The sequence below is a fragment of the Apium graveolens genome, chromosome 5 (assembly GCF_009905375.1).
Source record: "Apium graveolens cultivar Ventura chromosome 5, ASM990537v1, whole genome shotgun sequence".
Classification (NCBI taxonomy): domain Eukaryota; kingdom Viridiplantae; phylum Streptophyta; class Magnoliopsida; order Apiales; family Apiaceae; genus Apium; species Apium graveolens.
The window spans coordinates 315,675,613-315,695,796 of NC_133651.1; the positions used below are offsets into that span (position 1 = coordinate 315,675,613).

Genomic DNA, 20,184 nt, shown 5'->3' on the forward strand with positions numbered 1-20,184 from the left:
TATATCGGATTTTTCTGTTGGCACTCCTATGGGTGTAACTATACTTGTAAATTCTCAGTATCTTGATTGTTTAGTTAGAGTAGACGATAGAGAACTACTTGTAGATCTCTTACCTATTCAGATGAGGGACTTTGATATCATACTGGGGATGGATTGGCTGGAGCGACACAAAGCTACAATTGATTATCCAGGAAAAAGAATAATTTTTGGCGACTCCAATTCGCCCGAGTTCGTGTTTCAGGGTTCTAAGCCTAGTGGTTTTGGAAAATTCATTTCGGCCATCAAGGCTAAGAAGATGATTGCTCATGGATGTGAAGGATTTTTGGCTCATGTGATTGACACGTCCAAGGTGCAGCCAGACTTAGAAGATGTTCTTGTTGTTCGTGAGTTTTCCGATGTATTTCCCGACGATTTGGAGGGTCTTCCTCCAGAAAGAGACATGGAATTTTCTATCGATTTGTTACCAGATGCACAACCTATTTCTAAGGCACCTTATAGAATGGCTCCGTTAGAGCTACAAGAGCTGAAAGAACAGCTGGAGGAGTTACCTGATAAGGGTTTTATTAGACCCAGTATTTCACCTTGGGGAGCACCAGTTCTATTTGTGAAGAAGAAGGATGGTTCGACGAGACTCTGTATTGATTATCGAGAGTTGAACCGAATCACAGTGAAGAATAGATATCCATTACCGAGGATCGATGACTTATTTGATCAGCTTCAAGGAGCAAAATACTTTTCGAAGATTGATCTACGGTCAGGTTACCATCAACTAAGAGTAAAGGCAAGTGATATTCCGAAGACAGCATTCAGGACTCGTTACGGACACTACGAGTTTCTTGTTATGTCTTTTGGATTGACAAATGCACCTGCAGTATTCATGGACCTAATGAATAGGGTATTCAAGGATTTTCTGGACAAGTTTGTGATTGTGTTTATTGATGATATATTGGTGTATTCAAAGTCAAGGGAGGAACATGAAGAGCATCTTCGAATTATGTTAGAAACACTACGGAATAAAAAATTGTATGCAAAATACAAGAAGTGTGAATTTTGGCTTGATCAAGTTGCATTTTTGGGACATATTGTATCAGCGGATGGAATCAAGGTGGATCCAGCCAAGGTTGAGGCTATTACCAATTGGCCAAGACCTAGCACTGCGACGAAAGTGAGGAGTTTCTTGGGACTCACGGGCTACTATCGCCGATTTGTAGAAGGCTTTTCGACAATTGCGATGCCATTGACACAGTTGACTCGAAAAAGCAACAAGTTCATATGGACCGATGAGTGTGAGACTAGTTTTCAAGAATTGAAGAAGAGACTTGTGACATCACCAGTATTGACACTACCATCAGGATTGGGAGGCTATGTGATATATAGCGATGCTTCGAAGAAGGGACTTGGCTGTGTATTGATGCAACATGGAAATGTGATTGCCTACGCTTCAAGATAATTAAAGCCTCACGAGGTGAATTATCCGACACATGACTTAGAGCTTGCAGCCATCATTTTTGCATTGAAGATATGGAGACACTATTTATATGGTGATAAGTGTGAGATCTTTACTGACCACAAGAGTTTGAAGTACATATCCACGCAGAAGGAGCTTAATATAAGGCAGAGACGATGGATTGAATTATTGAAAGACTATGATGTGAGCATTCAGTATCATCCCGGCAAAGCTAATAAGGTTGCAGATGCTTTAAGCAGGAAAGATTTTGGAAATTTGGTCGCTTTGGTAACGCAACAACAACCTCTTCAACGTGAGATTGAGAAATTTGGTTTGGAGTTTTATCATCGGGATACAGTTGGTATGGTAGCAAGTTTGCATGTCGATCCTAGTCTTATCACTAGGATTAAGGCAGCTCAGGATGAAGATGGAGAATTGTGGTCTTTTGTCCAGAATATTGATCCTGAAAAGCAGCCAGGATTTCATTTTGATGATCATGGCATTCTATGGATGTATAATCGTCTATGTATGCCTGCTAACAAGGAACTCAGGGAGGAATTGATGGAAGAGGCTCATAGATCACCATTTTCTATTCATCCAGGTGAGACAAAGATGTATCGAGATTTAAAGGAACACTTTTGGTGGAGCGGCATGAAACGAGATATTGCCGATTTTGTTTCGAAGTGTTTGACTTGTCAACAGGTGAAGATTGAGCACCAGAGGCCAAGTGGCTTATTACAATCATTGGAGTTACCTACTTGGAAGTGGGAGAATATTTGCATGGATTTTGTCATAGGACTGCCTAAGACTTTTAAGAAACATGATGCGATATGGGTGATTGTAGACAGACTCACTAAATCTGCTCACTTTTTGGCAATCCGTGAGAACATGAACTTGGAGAGCTTAGCGCTATTATACAGGAATGAGATTGTTAGACTACACGGGATTCCAGTTTCGATTGTGTCCGACAGAGATCCCAGATTCACTTCAAGATTTTGGAAAGGATTTCAAAAGGCATGGGGCACCAAGTTGAACTATAGCACAGCTTTTCATCCACAGTCGGATGGGCAGTCAGAGAGGACAATTCAGACCTTGGAGGACATGTTGCGAGCATGTGCATTAGAGTGGTATGGAAATTGGGATGACTATTTGCCTTTGGTTGAATTTGCTTATAATAACAGTTGGCAGAGCAGCATTGGTATGGCTCCTTTTGAGGCACTATATGGGCGCAAGTGTAGAACACCTATTTGTTGGAATGAAGTAGGAGAGAAGCTTTTAGAAGGTCCCGATCTAGTCCAAGTCACTACAGATAAGGTAGCAGTTGCTCGAGAAAGACTTGAACAAGCTCGATCTAGGCAGAAGAGTTATGCTGATAAGGGTAGGCGAGAATATGAATTTAAAGTAGGAGACAAGGTCTTCCTTAAGGTATCTCCTCAGAGAGGCATTCAGCGATTTGGTCAGAAGGGTAAGCTAAGTCCGAGGTATATAGGACCTTTTGAGATTCTTGAGAGGGTTGGAGCTGTGGCATATAGAGTTGTTTTACCGCCACAATTGCCACGGGTGCACAATGTGTTTCATGCATCGGTTATGAGGAAGTATGTATATCATCCTAATCATGTTGTTCAGTATCCCTTAGATGCATTTCGTGAAGATTTGTCTTGTGAAGAAGAAGCTGAAGCTATATTGGCGAGGGAGGAGAGAGTGTTGCGCAAGAACACGATCCCTTTTGTTAAAGTTTTATGGAAAAATCATGATGTTCGGGAAGCTACTTGGGAAACCGAGGATTCAGTTCGCGCAAAATATCCGTACCTCTTCGAATCAGGTACTTCACGAGAATTTCGAGGATGAAATTATTTTAAGGAGGGAAGAATATAATACCCCATATTTTATTTGGTACATTGTTGGTGCAATAACTTAGTAAATATTTATTAATTGATTTCAGAATTCAAAATTATGGATAATGTTTTATGTAGATAATAGGCTGTTAAAAATTTGAATTTTGTAAGCTATCTTTTAGTTGTTTAAAATTTGAATATGAGTCAAACCGGGTGATAGTTTAATAGTTTGTTGAGCTACTTATTATATAAACAGAGTCACCCTGTTAGTGCTTTCACACAAAAAAAAACTCATCTTAGAGCGACAGCTAACAAAATGGAAAAATAGTTGTATTATATAACTTATGAGTGAGATAGAAGAGTTGGTGCATAAGAAAGGAAGCTTTGGATCTACATGTTCAAGAAGGTAAGAGAAGAGCTAACTGGAGTGTCACTGTTAAAATATTGGGTTATTAAAGATTAAGAGAGGGAGAAATAGATTTTTGGGTTATTAAAGATCAAGAGGAGGAGAAAGATAGCTAGGTCGGCCAAAACTTTCACAGAAGTGTACATCTTGAGGAGGTTTATTTAAAATTTGATTATATAATTTAAGATGATTATTATTTATATTGTATACTAATATTAGTCATTTTATTTTCAGGTTTATAACTATTTGTACACATTTTTTACATATTATATCAGGCTCTAAATTCAGGTAAGTTTTATCAAATTATTATATTATTTGTTTATGTGTTTATATATTGTGTTAGGTTATTGTTTAATGCATGTTTAATTGATTTAATTGATTAATTTTTATTTGTACTGGCTACAAGATGTTTAATTAGTAGTAATCTAATTAGTCATGTTCCCTGTTGTTTTTGTTTATAATCTGTATGTCATTAGGTTGGTTTAATAAATTATATGATTCTCAGGTTTTTACATTTTATTAACCGGATGATATGATAAATTTTAATAGTATTAATATCTGGCTAGTTTTGTTAATTATTAATTACTAGTTATGTGTGTGAGTTGTTTACAATAATTATCATGTTATATTGTGCTAGTTTGTTGAAATGTAAAAGTATTTGTAAAATAAAATCTATTTTCACAAGATTTAGTTTATAGAGATTAATTAAAATTGACAAACTATGTATTTGTAGGACTAATGATATGCATAGTATTTTATTTTACAGGAGATATGTAGTCAAAATATTTTGTTAAATAAGTTAAGTAATTAACAATTGGTTGTTTATTTATCTAAAATTATAAATTGTTTACATTTGTTAATCTTATTATATTTTCCTCATAACATATTTGTTACTTTTTTTTTACCAATATGTTATTAATTAATAAATGTGTGAGAGGTGGATTTGATAAATATTGTCGGTATGTGTTGATAGACAGAGAGCATGCTATTTTTATTTTTATCATTTTCTTAAATTATTGTTACAATTTAATGTGTTAAATTAATGTATAATTTAAGTTTGTCTACTTTTATAAAGTCATATATTTAAATTTTTTTGCATTACTTTTATAAATTAATAAAATATCTTTTATATTTTGTGAACCAGCTTGTATATTATTCAGATTATTTGTTAGTTATATGTTTATACTACTCTAGCATGAATTGGTGATAATTCTATATTAGTTGTGGTAGTTGTATAAAATATTATAATTTTGTTAGCTTTACTTTTTAGTGGATTTTAGAGTTTGGCGTTTATAAATTATATTTATGTTGATATTATAGATTGATTTGGAGGTTTATTTGGAGCTAGTTGTGTGAGCATTATTGAATATTTTAGACTCATCCGAGGTACGAGTATCTTTCATTCTCTCTCCATTTAAAATATATTTTCTTCCTCTGTACTTATTGCCCTATCATATTTATCTTATCATATTTTATTTTGTTAAGTTGTACATCTTGTATATGTACACTTGTTAATTTTTGCTTAGCCATCTTTGGTCCCTGTTGTTGCTTAACCACTTTTGATCCATGTTGCCTACCAGTATATTTGATTTGTCACGTACAGCTTTTATTTTCAATACCATTGGCAACATTTTGTAACCATTTGTTATGGGCTCTTAAACTTATCTGTGTGTATAAATCACAGACGAGACACATGGAGTTTTTGCAGTCTTTGGTGCTTTCAGCACTAACTCGTATTAGTGCTGTGAGTATACGAGCATGTCTCTGGGGTATGAGGCATGATTAAGATCATGATCATGTTGTTTGTTTGGGAAATGTTTTATACATTTCATTTTATCCTTCTTGTGGATAACCGGAGAAGGAACTGTTTGCACTGTGCTTTGCTTGGTGTTTACTAACGAGCAGAGGTTTTATAAGATGCCCTTATTAGTACCCACCTTACTTGTTCTCAGCCATTTCTTTGATTTTGTTTGGATTAGTTGGTTCCTTGCTTCTAAATAATTACTGTCATATTACTCATCTTCTTGGCTAATTATTAAAATCAAATATATTCTTTTGCTTTACCTTTTAATGATATATTCGTACTGGGCATTTGGCTCACTCGTATTTATTTCTTTCCACAGGTAGTCGGGGGTAAAGCGGGGGTGTGATGAGTGCTGCCCAGATTTTAGCTTGTTATCTAGTTGAAAATAAAGTCAAGGACATGTTTTATTCCATATTATTTTGGATCATGTTAGAGAACTTTATTTTGAAGATTTTGAACTTTTATTAGTTTAATAAATTATGTTTAGCTTGTTTTGCTTTCATTAATAAATAAGACTTAGCTTGTGTAGCATCTACTTGTTTAAGTGGGGTGTTACAACACCGGGTTGCTTCCTTCTTTTAGTGGAATAAGGCGGTCATGTTTCCTGGGGGGTGGCAATCAAATTGGTTCTGTAAACAAGTCTGCATATTCCATTAAGATTTTCTGTATCTCCTCTGATATGACTTGAGGAGCGTCTTTTTGTTCTTCTTTAGCTACTACTTGACAAATAAAATAAGCCTCTTCCTTACTATTTTCTGTGACCTGAACTTCTGTGATCACCTCTAATTTTGACTCTTCATTATGTTGCCTCAACTCTATAGAGTCTCCTTTCCATTTAATTGTAATGGACCCTGACTGGAAATCAAATATCACAGGGCTCACTAACCTCATCCAGTTGACTCCTAAGATAACATCATACCCTCCAATTGGTATGACGTGGAGGTTGGCTATAAACACCTTGTTAGCCATTGACCACTTAAACCCCTCAAGCACTTGACTACACATTATGTTGTCCCCATTTGCAACTGTCACCTTCATTTCAGTGCAGGATGTAGTACTGAGCTTCAAATGTTTCACCAAGGTTTGTGAGATAAATGAATGGCTAGAACCGCTGTCCAGCAACAGGTTGATTTTCTTATTCTTCACAGAGCCCTGTATCTGCAATGTATGCAGCCCTTGTGTGCCAGTGAGAGCGTGTAATGACACCTCTCCTTCTTGGGTCTTTTCTTCGGTCTTAAGCCCCCACGGATTACAATCCTCTTCACTGTCCCATACTACTTGTATCTTTTCCTGATCATCACTAACAACAGTTTCTTCTTCAGTAGTAATGAGAAATACCTGTTTGTTTTTACATAGATGCCCAGCCGTGAACTTCTCATCGCAATTAAAACACAACCCTTTACTCCTTTTTTCCATTATTTCTCTATAATTCAGCTTCTTAATTCCGACTGGTAATGGTTTTGGGGAACCTTCCTTGGTTGAAGTAATCGATCTTGAGATAGGGATATTAGAGGTGTATTTGCTACCCAATACCCCAGAAACTCCCTTTTGGTAAGGTTTATGCCTTTTATCCATAACCTCAATCAAACTCTCCTGACTTCTAGCCTTGTCACTGGCTTCCTTGAGTGCGACAGGTTTGTTTAAATATAGAGCAGAAGATATCTCTTCCTTAAGGCCACTAAGAAAACTATCAATATAGTATTTCTCACCGAGATTACCATTCAACGCCACAACATACTTTCTGAGCTCATCAAATTGATTAATATATTCCTCTACTCTTCCTTTTTGGTACAACTTATTAAATTGTCCTATTATGTTCTCATATCCCCTTTTGAAAACCTGTGATGACATAATTCTACAAATTGTTCCCACAATAGGCCTGGCTGTTCTGTTTGAATAGTCTGGTACCAAATATCAGCTTCTCCCTCTAAATATAAGGTGGCATACAGAACCTTGGTCTTAGAATCCAAAGTGGGGTTTAACAAGAAGAATTTCTCACATTTATTAACCCACCTTCGAGGGTCTTTACCCTCAAAACTTGGAAAATCAATTTCTGGTACCTTCAGAGGTCCAAATACAGACGGGGGTCTGTTTTGATAGACATCTCCAAAAGGATTCATATAAAACATATGTGGCCCTTGGCATCGGGCAGAAAAGTGTGACTGATGGTGCACAATAGGTGGTAGTTGAGACAATGGTGGTGTGGTGTGGTTAAAGATAGTTTGGGATCCAGTTGGTTGAGTTATTAATGGTGGGGGAGGGATGAAGTGAGGAATTGGTGGTAGTTGAAATGTGGGTTGAGTAATCAAAGGCGGTCTAGAGATGGTCGTTTCTGACTGAGAAGAGAACCCTGTATGTGAGCCGTGCATAACCCCTGAGACTCCAGGAGGTGGTGTGTTAAGGTTTGGATATATAAAAGGGTTTAAAGGCCGGTTTGGGGTTTGGTTTAAGGCGTCTTTTTATGGATACTGTAAGCTTCTTACAGATTCAGGGGTTATGCACGGTTTCAGGTAAAAAATTAAAAAAAATTAAAGTTTCTACATTCTTTGCATTTTTCACTTGCTCATTTTGCTGCTTGTTTTCAGGTTTTGCCGCCAGCACACATGCTAGGGGCGGCAGCAGCAGCAACAGAGCTACCATTCATTGAGTGGTAGCTGAGTAGACAAAACCATAGGCTCTGGCTACCTTAATGTAATATCCCGTAATTTTTAAAATAATAATAATAATAGGATATTGAAAAAAAGGGATTAAAATTTGATTAAGATTAGGATTTAAAATTTGAATTAGACCAATGGGCCTAAAATTTAGATCATATTCTGATATGAATAACTTGTAGGTTAAGATATAGGGTTTGTATCATTATAAATACATCATATTCATCCTCCTCGTTTTAATCATTAAAATTCGTAGGTCTTTATTCATAAAATTCAGCAGTCTTGTAAAATTCGTATAAAATTCATCGTAAGTCAGAATTCGTCGATTGTGAACTTTTCGGAAAGCTCTTTTCGTTCTCTACAACTTTCGTATTTCATGTGTTCCAATATAACCTCCAACTCTGACCAGATCTGAATATAGCCTTTTTGACAATCTAAACGATGTTATCTTGGAACAAACGAAACACGAAAGTTGTAGAGAACGAAACTTTCCGAAAAGTTCACAATCAACGAATTCCGACTTACGATGAATTTTCTACGAATTTTACAAGACTACTAAATTTTATGAATAAAGGCCTACGAATTTTAATGATTAAAACGAGGAGGACGAATATGATGTATTTATAATGATACAAAATCTTATATCTTAACCTACAAGTTATTGATATTAGAATCTGATCTAAATTTTAGGCCCATTGGTCTAATTCAAATTTTAAATCCCAATCTTAATCAAATTTTAATCCCTTTTTTCAATATCCTATTATTATTATTATTCTAAAAATTACGGGATATTACATTAAGGTAGCCAGAGCCTATGGTCTTGTCTACTCAGCTACCACTCAATGAGTGGTGGCTCTGCTGCTGCCGCCCCTAGCATGTGTGTTGGCGGTAAAACCTGAAAACAAGCAGCAAAATGAGCAAGTGAAAAATGCAAAGAATGCAGAAACTTTAATTTTTTTTAATTTTTTACCTGAAGCGGTGCTGGGTTGACAACATATTGAAAAATAATTCATTCCTCTGGAGTTACAAGAATCTATTCATCAAGTAAATTGACTTCTCCCTGGTAAGTGTATCTTGACTGGGTAGCAATTAGAGGCCCGTGACAAACTAGCCGCACCAAAGATCCACCCAACAAAGAATTTCACATCCCTGTTTTCCCTTAAGATAACCATTGATGATCATTGATCCTTACGCCCACTCTGTGCCCCGCGGGGATTCCGCTGCCCTCACCACCAATGATGGGAAACCCTTCCTCATTTATGAAGTTATGGAGCGGATACTTAGTCACAACGCAGGTTGCATACCCCATAAATTTGACGCATATGCCTCTAATTAAGTCATTGTGCAACCCAACGAGCATTAACTGGTTACGGAACCAAAAGATTTCTCCATACTGAATTGGAGGAATGGGACCGAACGGATTGCTTCGTTGAAGCACCTCCATGTGTTCAGCTGGAAATGCGTTGATAGTTTGACGGCAGGATAGGTGACGATCGTTTGTAGCCGCAAACCTCTGAAGAAATCGATTGAGTAACACCCTCGCTGAATCCATGGAAAACACACGGCGGCGGAAGGGTTTTGGGTTTTGAGATAAAGAATTGGGGAAATAGGTGGAATTGGGGAAAATTGAGTTTAAGGGTTTTGAGATAAAAAAATATGCAACAACGTCATTGTTTAAGGTGGGATCCATAATACATCCGGACTCAGTATTGGAGAAAAAACTGTGTACTAACCCCTTTGAAAATCCACCGAAAACTCCATTTCCGTCAAACCTACTCAGTTTCTCGCCCGAATTTCACAAAATATGGCTCGGTTCAAATTAGAATATCAATATGGATTCAAGTATATGAAAATATCCATATTACATCCCGACCCGGTATTGGAGAAAAAACTGTGTACTAACCTCTTTGAGAATCCCCCGAAAACTCCATTTCCGTCAAATCTACTAGGTTTTTCGCCCGAATTTCAAGAAACATGGCTCGGTTCAAATTAAAATATCAATATGGATTCAAGTATGACAAAATATCCATAATACAACCGGACTAGGTATTGGAGAAAAATTGTGTACTAACCCCTTTGAGAATCCACCGAAACCTCCATTTTCGTCAAATCTACTCAGTTTCTCGCCCGAATTTCACAAAATATGGCTCAGTTCAAATTAGAATATCACTATGGATTCAAGTATGTTAAAATATCCATAATATATCTGGACTCAGTATTGGAGAAAAAAACTGTGTACTAACCCCTTTGAGAATCCACCGAAAACTCCATTTCCGTCAAATCTACTCAATTTCTCGCCCGAATTTCACGAAATATGGCTCGGTTCAAATTAGAATATCAATATGGATTCAAGTATGTGAAAATATCCATAATACATCCGGACTCGGTATTAGAGAAAAAACTGTGTACTAACCCCTTTGAGAATCCACCGAAAACTCCATTTCCGTCATATTTACTCAGTTTCTCGCCCAAATTTCACGAAATATGGCTCGATTAAAATTAGAATATCACTATGGATTCAAGTATGTGAAAATATCCATAATACATCCGGACTCGGTATTGGAGAAAAAACTGTGTACTAAACTCTTTGAGAATCCAACGAAAACTCCATTTCCGTAAAATCTACTCAGTTTCTCGCCCGAATTTCACGAAATATGGCTCAGTTCAAATTAGAATATCAATATGGATTCAAGTATGTGAAAATATCCATAATACATCTCGACTGGGTATTGGAGAAAAAACTGTGTACTAACCCCTTTGAGAATCCACTGAAAACTCCATTTCCGTCAAATCTACTCAGTTTCTCGCGCGAATTTCACGAAATATGGCTCGGTTCAAATTAGAATATCAATTTGGATTCAAGTATGTGAAAATATCCATAATACATCCCGACTCGGTATTGGAGAAAAAACTGTGTACTAACCCCTTTGATAATCCACCGAAAACTCCATTTCCGTCAAATCTACTCAGTTTCTCCCCCGAATTTCACGAAATATGGCTGGGTTCAAATTAGAATATCACTATGGATTCAAGTATGTGAAAATATCCATAATACATCCGGACTCAGTATTGCAGAAAAATTATTTTCTTAATTTTCTTAATTAAGAATCCATGGTTCGCTTATAGTAGTATAATATAATTTTTTTTAATAATTTCTTAATTTTCTTAACTATTTTATTATATTATAATTTGAATTACTAAAATTAATTTTGAAAGTGTTTGGTTTTCTAGAAAATAGGTAAAAAGGAAGTTGAGTGCAATTAGGAATTAAGTTAGATAATAATTCATAGAGTTTGTAGTTATATTAAATACATGATTTATTTTTTTATTAAAATTATATTTGTTTAAATATTATTTTGGAAGATGTTAGCATACATTTTAGGAATACATTTTAGGAATGTGTTAACTAACCGGCCTCCTATTTTGATTATAATATTATGATATTGATAGATAGATGTGGATGATTTGGTTTTGTTTTTTATTTATTTTCTTGATTTATTAATTATTTTGTTATATTATAATTTAAATTACTAAATTAATTTTGGAAGTGTTTAATTAGGAATTAAGTTAGATAATAATTTATAGAGTTTGTAGTTATATTCGATACATGATTTAATTTTTTATTAAAATTATATTTGTTTAAATTTTATTTTGGAAGATGTTAGCATACATTTTAGGAATGTGTTAACTAACCGACCTCCTATTTTGATGATAATATTATGATATTGATAGATAGATGTGGATGATTTGGTATTATTTTTTTATTTATTTTCTTGAATTATTAATTATTTTGTTGTATTATAATTTAAATTACTAAATTAATTTTGGAAGTGTTTGGTTCCCTACAAAAGAGCCAAGAAAGAAGTTGAGTGCAATTTGAAATTAAGTTGGATAATAATTTATAGAGTTTGTATTTGTATTAGATACATGATTTAATTTTTTTTATTAAAATTATATTTTTTTAAACTTTATTTTGGAAAGTGTTAGAATACTTTTAGAAAGGCGTTAATCAATCGAATAAACGAAATCATATTTAGACTTCGTTTGGTATTGCTGTTGCAAACAGTTACAACAGCTTTTTACTGAAAAGCTGTTAGATAGGTGTTTGGTAAATTCTAAAAACTACTGTCTGAAAAAGGGATTTTGGTCTAAAAACTGCTGTTAACAAAAGTATGTCCCTCATGTTTTTGGAAAAAGTTGTTTTCAGCTTTTGCAGAAAGTAGCTATCAGTTTTGTTATGGATCAAAAACTAAGGTATAATAATTGTTGTATTTATTACTAAGGAACGTGAGCTTCAAGGCTCGATTTGACTGCTCTTGTGTTTCGTGACTCAATCTGCCTTAACAAGATGCCTACGTAACTTACTGATTGGTGGGGGTGAGACCCCTTATATAGATGTTGGGAGTCCTTGAATTGGACTTGGGTTAAGAGACTAGGCGGACAAGTCTCTGAATTAGAATGGACTTTGGAGTCCTAGGAAGTAGGAAGCTGATTCCTTATCATATGAGGTTCCTTGGAGGCTAATCTACAAAAATTTATATCCCCACTAGGACTCATCTTAATAGCCATTTTTCTCCATTATTAATTAATTACAAAATTAATTAATATTCAGGGTTTTGGGTCTTCTCAAATGGGGCTAGCCGTTGGCCCAATTCTGATATGATTAATGCATCATTAATTATATACCCAGGCCTTATTTTCTTCCCTATCAAGTTTCATCATCAAACCTTCTCAAAAACATTAATTTATATATTATATCTCAAAATATGCATAAATTAAAAAAAATTACCAAACAGTAATCTAATTTTCCTGATAGCACTTTTTACACCGACATTTGTTCTCACAGCACAACATTAAAAACTCCCAAACAGAGCCTTAGCTTATAATAATATAGTACATATACCAATTATAATACTAATTATGGTATAGATATGTTAAAGTTGGGGTTTAAAGAGGACGACTCAATATTAAGAATCATGTTATGTTTAACCAGGGCACAGTTGCTGAAAGTTAATGTTGATAATTTAATATAAGATATATATTTACTGATTTTTTTTTAAAAAAAATTATAGACTAGTGTTGACGGAGGAATCTGGTAACAACAAAGATTGAGGTTTCTCGTCGGAATTAAGATCTATGACGGCGATTCTTCTCCGTAAAATCAAGCGGTGTGTGGTGGTTTGTGGTTGTTTTAGGCTGAGATTGATCAGAGTAAGTGGTGACTCTCTTATCAGCTCTCAACTTCTTACCCTCTCAATGTGCCTACGTACCCTTTATATAGGGATCAAGCCTAACGTAGTTCTCGTAGAACAAGAAATCTAATGGGCTTAGACTTCTTATTCCTAGGTCCAGTAGAAGTCCATCCAAAGTCCGTCTCTCGATAGCTTTAGGAATGTCCAACTATGAGGCCCAACCGCGAAGGCTCAAGGCTCGTCCATAATCGCAGGACTTCACGGATAGTGCATCTCCCTGCGCAAGGATAACACTCCGCTACAGCTATCTCCCTTGATGTACAGACGCAAGTATAGCCACGGTTCACCCCAAGTGCCGGACGCATCCCTGTCCCCCGAATGAGGATACCCCACCAGATAACAGGACAGGTGATCCCAAGCTCTTGGGTGCAAAGTGCAAGATGACTCCAAAGTTCTCCAACGAGGACACCCGTTGAATACAAGAACAGAGTTCCCAAAGCACACACCAGAGTTAACCCCGCATCCCCAACGAGGACACCCGTTGAATACAGGAGGAGGCCTTCAATCATCAGGCATACCCCTGTAGGCCTTCAAGCTTTTCACGGACACCCCCCTACTTGACCGTCTCAAGGAGGGAATTCTTCAAAGAGTACCTGCAACAAATATATTAGTAAAAAATAACCTCCATTACTCCTTTCCATGCAAGCTTTGTCCTGAAGTCACCATTGAAAACACATATACCAACCACATGACGCGTCCATGGAGTCTGGGCGCGTCCTCACCTTTATAAATTCACCCTTGTTTCTTCACCAACCGTTCCTTACAACATGCCACAGTTACAAGACGCGTCCTAGTGGATACAAGCGCGTCCTCCAATTTCCATTGCCACAGGATCACATTTGCCAAGTAATTTTCCCAATGTTGACGCGTCTACCACAAGCGGGCGCGTCCTTCCCAATCATGCATTCCCAAGGTTCGCCATCACCCGACCATAGAGCATCAACTCAAATTTAGGCGCGTCCTCTATGCCTGGACGCATCCTATCCTTCCACAACGCAACACCGGGTTTGACCGTACGTAATCCGCATTTGACCCGAGTCAATTCAATGTCAAATTTTGGATATAATAACTTGTAAATTAATTAATATTTTTTCACGGTTATAAAACAAAAGAAAAAAGGGAAAGAAGAAAATGATTAATATCGGGGGCCAGATTTAAGTCCTCTTTCTTTGCCTTCCCATTAGTTTCACACACTATCACTTTCTCTTTCTACAAGTTTCTCCCTCTAGAAACGTCATACTGCTATTGGGTCTCTCTCTCCTCCTAGATTCTCTTAGTAAGTTCTATCTTCTTCTGTAATCAATTATTGTTTAAATTCTTTCAGCTGCTCTTTTTTTAATTGTTTTTACTGTTGATTGCTGTTGTTTTGCATTTTGTTACTGGGGTTTTGCTTGCTTTACTCGTATGGTTTCTTTAATTTTCTCCCTTTTTTCTGGATTCACCGAGTTTTATAGTCTATTAAGGATATTTATGTTCTGTGTTTATTTGGTAAATTTTGGTTGCTTTTACTATGTAACTAGATGCAGATATAATTTGCCAGTTGCTGTACTTTGTTCTGGATGTTGTGAATTAGTGATGTTTCAAAACACCATTCTATTTATTATTTCTCAAAGTTGTTAGGAAATATAAATTTACTGAAACTAAATTGTGTGAGTAGTATATTAGCATTATTGGTCATCTTTTTTCTAATTTGTTGAAATAATTAATAGACAATTTATTGGTGAACTCAATTGAGATTTGTTATGTGTGGAAACTGTCTCTAGAGGTAAGCTTGTACATAATTGTCCTCTCAGCATTACGAGCAAATATCTGAGTATTTTTGGTTTGGTTGTGACGGAGATGTGTTGTGTTTATTGAGAGGATTGTATTGTTTTAATATAATATTATTCTAATTTCTTATTAGCTGATCCTCAACTGATAGAAATATTGTCAATACGTGGTCATCTTCTGTTTTTTTGTTCTTGTCACTTTTAGTTATAGCTTAATATTGATGTCTTCAAGTGCTACAATGGTAATATTGTGTCTCAAGACATTAATCGAATTTTCATTTTCTGTGAGAGTTGTTGCTAACTAATATCATGAAGAGACAAATGAAATCTGTAGGCATAGTGTGCGAAGTTGCGGTTCAGATAATATTGCCACAAACTCCTTGATTACAGCTGCACTATTAACCCTGATTTTTTCTCAATTTGTCATGTCTTACTTAACTAGAGGATTATATATTTCAATTTACATGATGCTGGCTTTTTGTAAAAAAACCCTTCCTTTGTTTCCACTTCTTAATTTACCTAATAAGCTTGCCTCTGGCCTAAATTTTTCTCAGTTATCTTTTAATTTCTTTACTTGTGGATTTCTGTGATTATCTTCACTTATCGGGTATTCTTATCATACATCTGCTTTTCTCTTTTGGCAAATGAACTTTTGACTAAGAAAATGGCTACAGCGTCTTCCAAAACCTTCCCTATCATCATAAAACATGAATCAGACCAAGGTCAATCTACATTTTTCATGTACCTTATCTTTATGGTCAAAAGCTTATTGGAAAACAACAATTCCATTGGATCTCCTGATTTAGTCAATGAAATACTGGTTAAGCTTGATATATAGACACATCTAATAAAAAAATAACTACTTGAAGACCATATAAAAAAAAGCATTCTGATATGCTCGTGGAGAGATTTAAAGTCATGCTATAAAGAAGTAAAAAACCGAGCAAGTACATTATATGTTAAATGTTAATATACTGGTCACTCAAGACCTGCCCTAGGAAGCACGGACTCTTCATTTTGCTGCCGTATGCGAGTCTGATTTTCCGACTCGGCCCCGACTCGCCTGAGTGCCTATCAGACTTGCCACGTGGCGTGTCGGCCGTAAACAGTGTTGGACCCGCCACAGACTTGGGGCCAACATGCCTCGGACTTGACCCAACAAGAAAAAGCCCAGCCCTCCACTATATAAACTGTCACAGGTGGAGGAAAGTGTTCTAGCAGTTGCAAACCTGTCTCTCGACGGACCAGACAGATGTCTGTTCTTCTTAAACAAGATGGACATAATGTTGACTGAGTTTTTGATAGTGTTCCACTTATTTTGAAGAATTGAACTTTCATTACTTGTCATTATGATTTATGAATCAAAATGTGAAGTATTTCGCATATAAAAAATCTTATCATGTATATATATATATATATAAATTATTTGCCGAGTCTCGTGTCTCCGTATCTGAGTCCGTGCTTCCCAGGACATGCCTTGGTCCAAAGGTAGGTCCGCTACTGATGGGCAGGGTATCCCTGTTTCTAGTTTACAGTTAAATATTTAAACAAACCTATTATGATGCTTGAAAAGGTAATCTTATAGTCTATTTCCTTAAATATATGGGATTGGCATGAATCCATTTTTGTATTTCTGTTAGATGTTAGTAGTAGTGGACAGGATTAATTAATCAAAAAAGTAATGTTGATAAAATTTGAATGGTTAAAGGGTTGAGACTTTTCTCAAAAAAGTGTGATCCCATAAGAGTTGAAGATGATGCAACATAGATTCTGTTATGTTACTCCGAATGTGGCAAACACTGCTTAGCTTTTGTTAGCACGAAGCCTAGATTAGTGTGAACTGTGAATAATTAATTGTTTCACCAATGACGGGATTGCATGATACGGATTGAATCAAAAACTTTGTGTTTGACAAAGAATCCAAATAAAAATTCCCACTATTGGCTTAGTAACCGTTAAATTTATGCTCACGAAAACTAATATGATTCCCTGATCAAGTCAAGGGCTCTTAAATCTGAAGTCATGAGTCCTTGATTTTTGCGTCAACTGCTACTTGCTTGAACTTATTATTGTCACAGGTTTAGTTGACCATCTCCTTAATGATTTTCTGTGGTTAGCCTCTCATTTTGATCTTTGCTGCCTGAGACTTCCATCGAAAGTATTTTATAATGATTTCTCTTTTCTAATTATCCTTCTGTTTAGTCGCGAGTACTATAATTTGATATTGCACTAGGGCAACTCTTTGGAATTTACATACTTTCCCCATTTCTTAGAACACGCTTCACTTTCATTCTGTTCTGGGTTATTATTATTGTTCTTTATGAAAATTTATTTTGTGTTATCTATACTTGTGAGCTACTTTGTTCATTTTTGTCCTGTATGTGAAGATAAAATCACCGGTCGTTGGTGTGCCTTGTATGGAGTTGCTACTTGTTTCTCCTTTAACTGAAGTGAAGTGTTGAAAGTCAAAGCACAAATGGATAACAGTGGGCATCGCGAAAATGGAAGGCATAAACTGCCGCAGGGGCAGGTATAAGTAATTTATGCAGATAATTTTTTTATCTTTATGATTATGGTAACATCTATTCTCATCATCCTCACTTCGAAGTCTTTAATATTTTGCTCATATAGCATGGCATAGAGTTTTACATGAAGGTTTACTTCCTAAACTCCAACCATAAAAAAGTTGCTCTGTTACTTCTGTACCAGTGGTTTATGCAGAATCAGCCATCAATGAAGCAGATAATGGCTATTATGGCCGAAAGAGATGCAGCCATTCAAGAGAGGAATATGGCACTTTCAGAAAAAAAGTCAGCCATGGCAGAAAGAGACATGGCAATACTGCAGCGAGATTCTGCAATTTCAGAGCGAAATAGTGCTATAGCAGAACGTGATAATGCCATTGCCACTCTTCAGTACCGTGAGAACTCTATGAGCAACGGTAATATGTCTACATGCCCTCCAGGGTGCCATATCTCACGTGGAGTAAAGCACATGCACCATCCCCAGCAACATATGCATGACCAGTCTCACTTGAGTGAAGCTCCATTTGGTACCACGGACATGCACACAAGTGAAGCCATTCCTATGTCACCACTTGTTCCTGAGCCTGCGAAGTCCAAGCAAACTAAAAGAGTGAAAAAGACAATTCCAAATAAGAACCCAAGGTCATCAAAAAAGGTTAAAAAGGAAAGTGAGGACCTGAACAGTGCTAAGTGGAAGGGAGGACATGAAATGAGTGGTGGGATTAATGACCTCAATAGAGAACTGGTTGTTTCAAAACTAGACTGGAAGGATCAGGATCTTGGGCTAAATCAGGTTCCTTTTGATGAATCAACAATGCCAGTCCCAATCTGTTCATGCACTGGAGTTATAAGGCCATGCTACAAATGGGGAAGTGGGGGTTGGCAGTCATCTTGCTGCACAACTACATTGTCGATGTATCCATTGCCATCAGTCCCAAACAAACGTCATGCTCGAATTGGTGGTAGGAAGATGAGTGGAGGTGCATTCAACAAGTTGCTTAGCCGCCTAGCCGCAGAGGGGCATGATCTTTCGAATCCAGTCGATCTCAGAGATCATTGGGCAAAACATGGAACAAACCGCTACATCACCATCAAGTAAAATTGCTTACTGGAAATAGGCAGAGGAATAAAGGAATCTTAGGTATGAATCATCTAGTCTATGCCTATTACAACCATAGAAAGTAGATATGTGATATATGCACCTGAGTAGAGAACCTCAAATTAGATAATTCAGTGTTTTAAAATTCTAAAGTCCCAACCTTCGCCTATAAAAGAGTTCATATGATAATAAAGGTACCAGTCTGCTCTAGTATCCAAAACCAAATATAATCCCGATGGAGGTATACTAGTTTTATCAGCATAAAATAATCAAAGAACCTATTTGTATTGTAATAATTTTATAAAGAAAACTGGAAGACAGTTTCAGTAATGTATTTAGTTGTTTATCGTAACAGTGACTGCTTCTTGTGGATGCTTTCGACTTCCCTAACTTTTCCTTTCTTTCTTCCACAGAATTGAATTAAATTTTTGTTTCATCAGGGTCGTAAAAATTTGCTTTGTGTGACAGTTGACATGCCTCCTTAGTCTCATGATATACTTGGTAAAGTATGAAATGAATTTTACTACTAGTAAAAACAAGCTAGAAAAACCGTTTTAGAAAACTATATTGAATGAAACCGATTATCATTTTAAAAAATTCCCAACAGAAAAATTATCATAATTCACAAAAAGATACTTTTAATGATGTGAATACGGTGACTACTGAAAGCTTATACAAACTAAGGTGATGCAGTTACAGTGCCTCGATGTGAAAACCCCGATCAAATCTGAGTCTATTTCGAAAATCGGGTCAAGTCCCGAATACGAATCCGAAAGAAATCAAAGCATTGTCCTAAGTGCAGCCAACTTGGATTACGACAAACCCACATGCCCCAAAAGATTATGATTTATTGGTGCAAATAGTAGTACTTTCCCTTATAAAACCAAATAGAAGTTCTAAACAGAAGTATTCTCAAATCTTCTCAATATGGGACTGGGGTGTTACACTCGACATGATTAAATCCATTTGTGGGAGAATCAATTTGATTCGTAATCTTTTCCATATTCTACTTGACAGGACGACCCAATATATGTTCTAGCATAAAATCGGCTTTTCTGCTTCTGAGATAAAATAGAAGTTATAACCGTCAGATTTCTGCAATTGAGATAATATAGAAGAATCCAACAGGGGCGCTGTTCTAGTAGTATTAGAACGATCAAAATATATCTTAACTAAACATAATGAAAAAATATGCCAGTTCAACATGATATTCAACAAGCAGACGGTATTTAATTAGCAAAAGTCGGATGGATATATGTGTCAGATCACAAATGTTCAGCACAACTTAACTCAGACAGGGATAACTGTGATTTATATTTGATCTCATCATCCACATAAAACACAAACAGCTGAAGTAACAATCATCAATACATATGTACTAGTAGTATTAAAA

General features: G+C 36.1%; 1 protein-coding gene and 1 non-coding gene across 3 annotated transcripts; one reads left to right on the forward strand and one right to left on the reverse strand.

Moving 5' to 3' along the window:
* The first annotated feature begins 14,520 nt into the window (after positions 1-14,520).
* On the forward strand, positions 14,521-19,225 carry LOC141659508 (protein BASIC PENTACYSTEINE6). Of its 2 annotated transcripts, none has more exons than XM_074466405.1 (3): positions 14,521-14,674; positions 17,555-17,697; positions 17,799-19,225. In XM_074466405.1, the coding sequence occupies exons 2-3, from the start codon at positions 17,644-17,646 to the stop codon at positions 18,789-18,791; spliced, it is 1,047 nt and encodes a 348-aa protein (XP_074322506.1). In that variant the 5' UTR covers positions 14,521-14,674; positions 17,555-17,643; the 3' UTR covers positions 18,792-19,225. The 2 variants fall into 2 exon arrangements, with proteins under 2 accessions (XP_074322506.1, XP_074322508.1); XM_074466407.1 differs by having other exon boundaries at positions 17,877-19,225.
* An 819-nt stretch (positions 19,226-20,044) lies between these two features.
* LOC141663009 (small nucleolar RNA R38) lies at positions 20,045-20,129 on the reverse strand. Its single transcript, XR_012551103.1, has one exon. It is a non-coding gene; the product is annotated as a small nucleolar RNA R38 (small nucleolar RNA).
* Between the last annotated feature and the right edge of the window lie 55 nt (positions 20,130-20,184).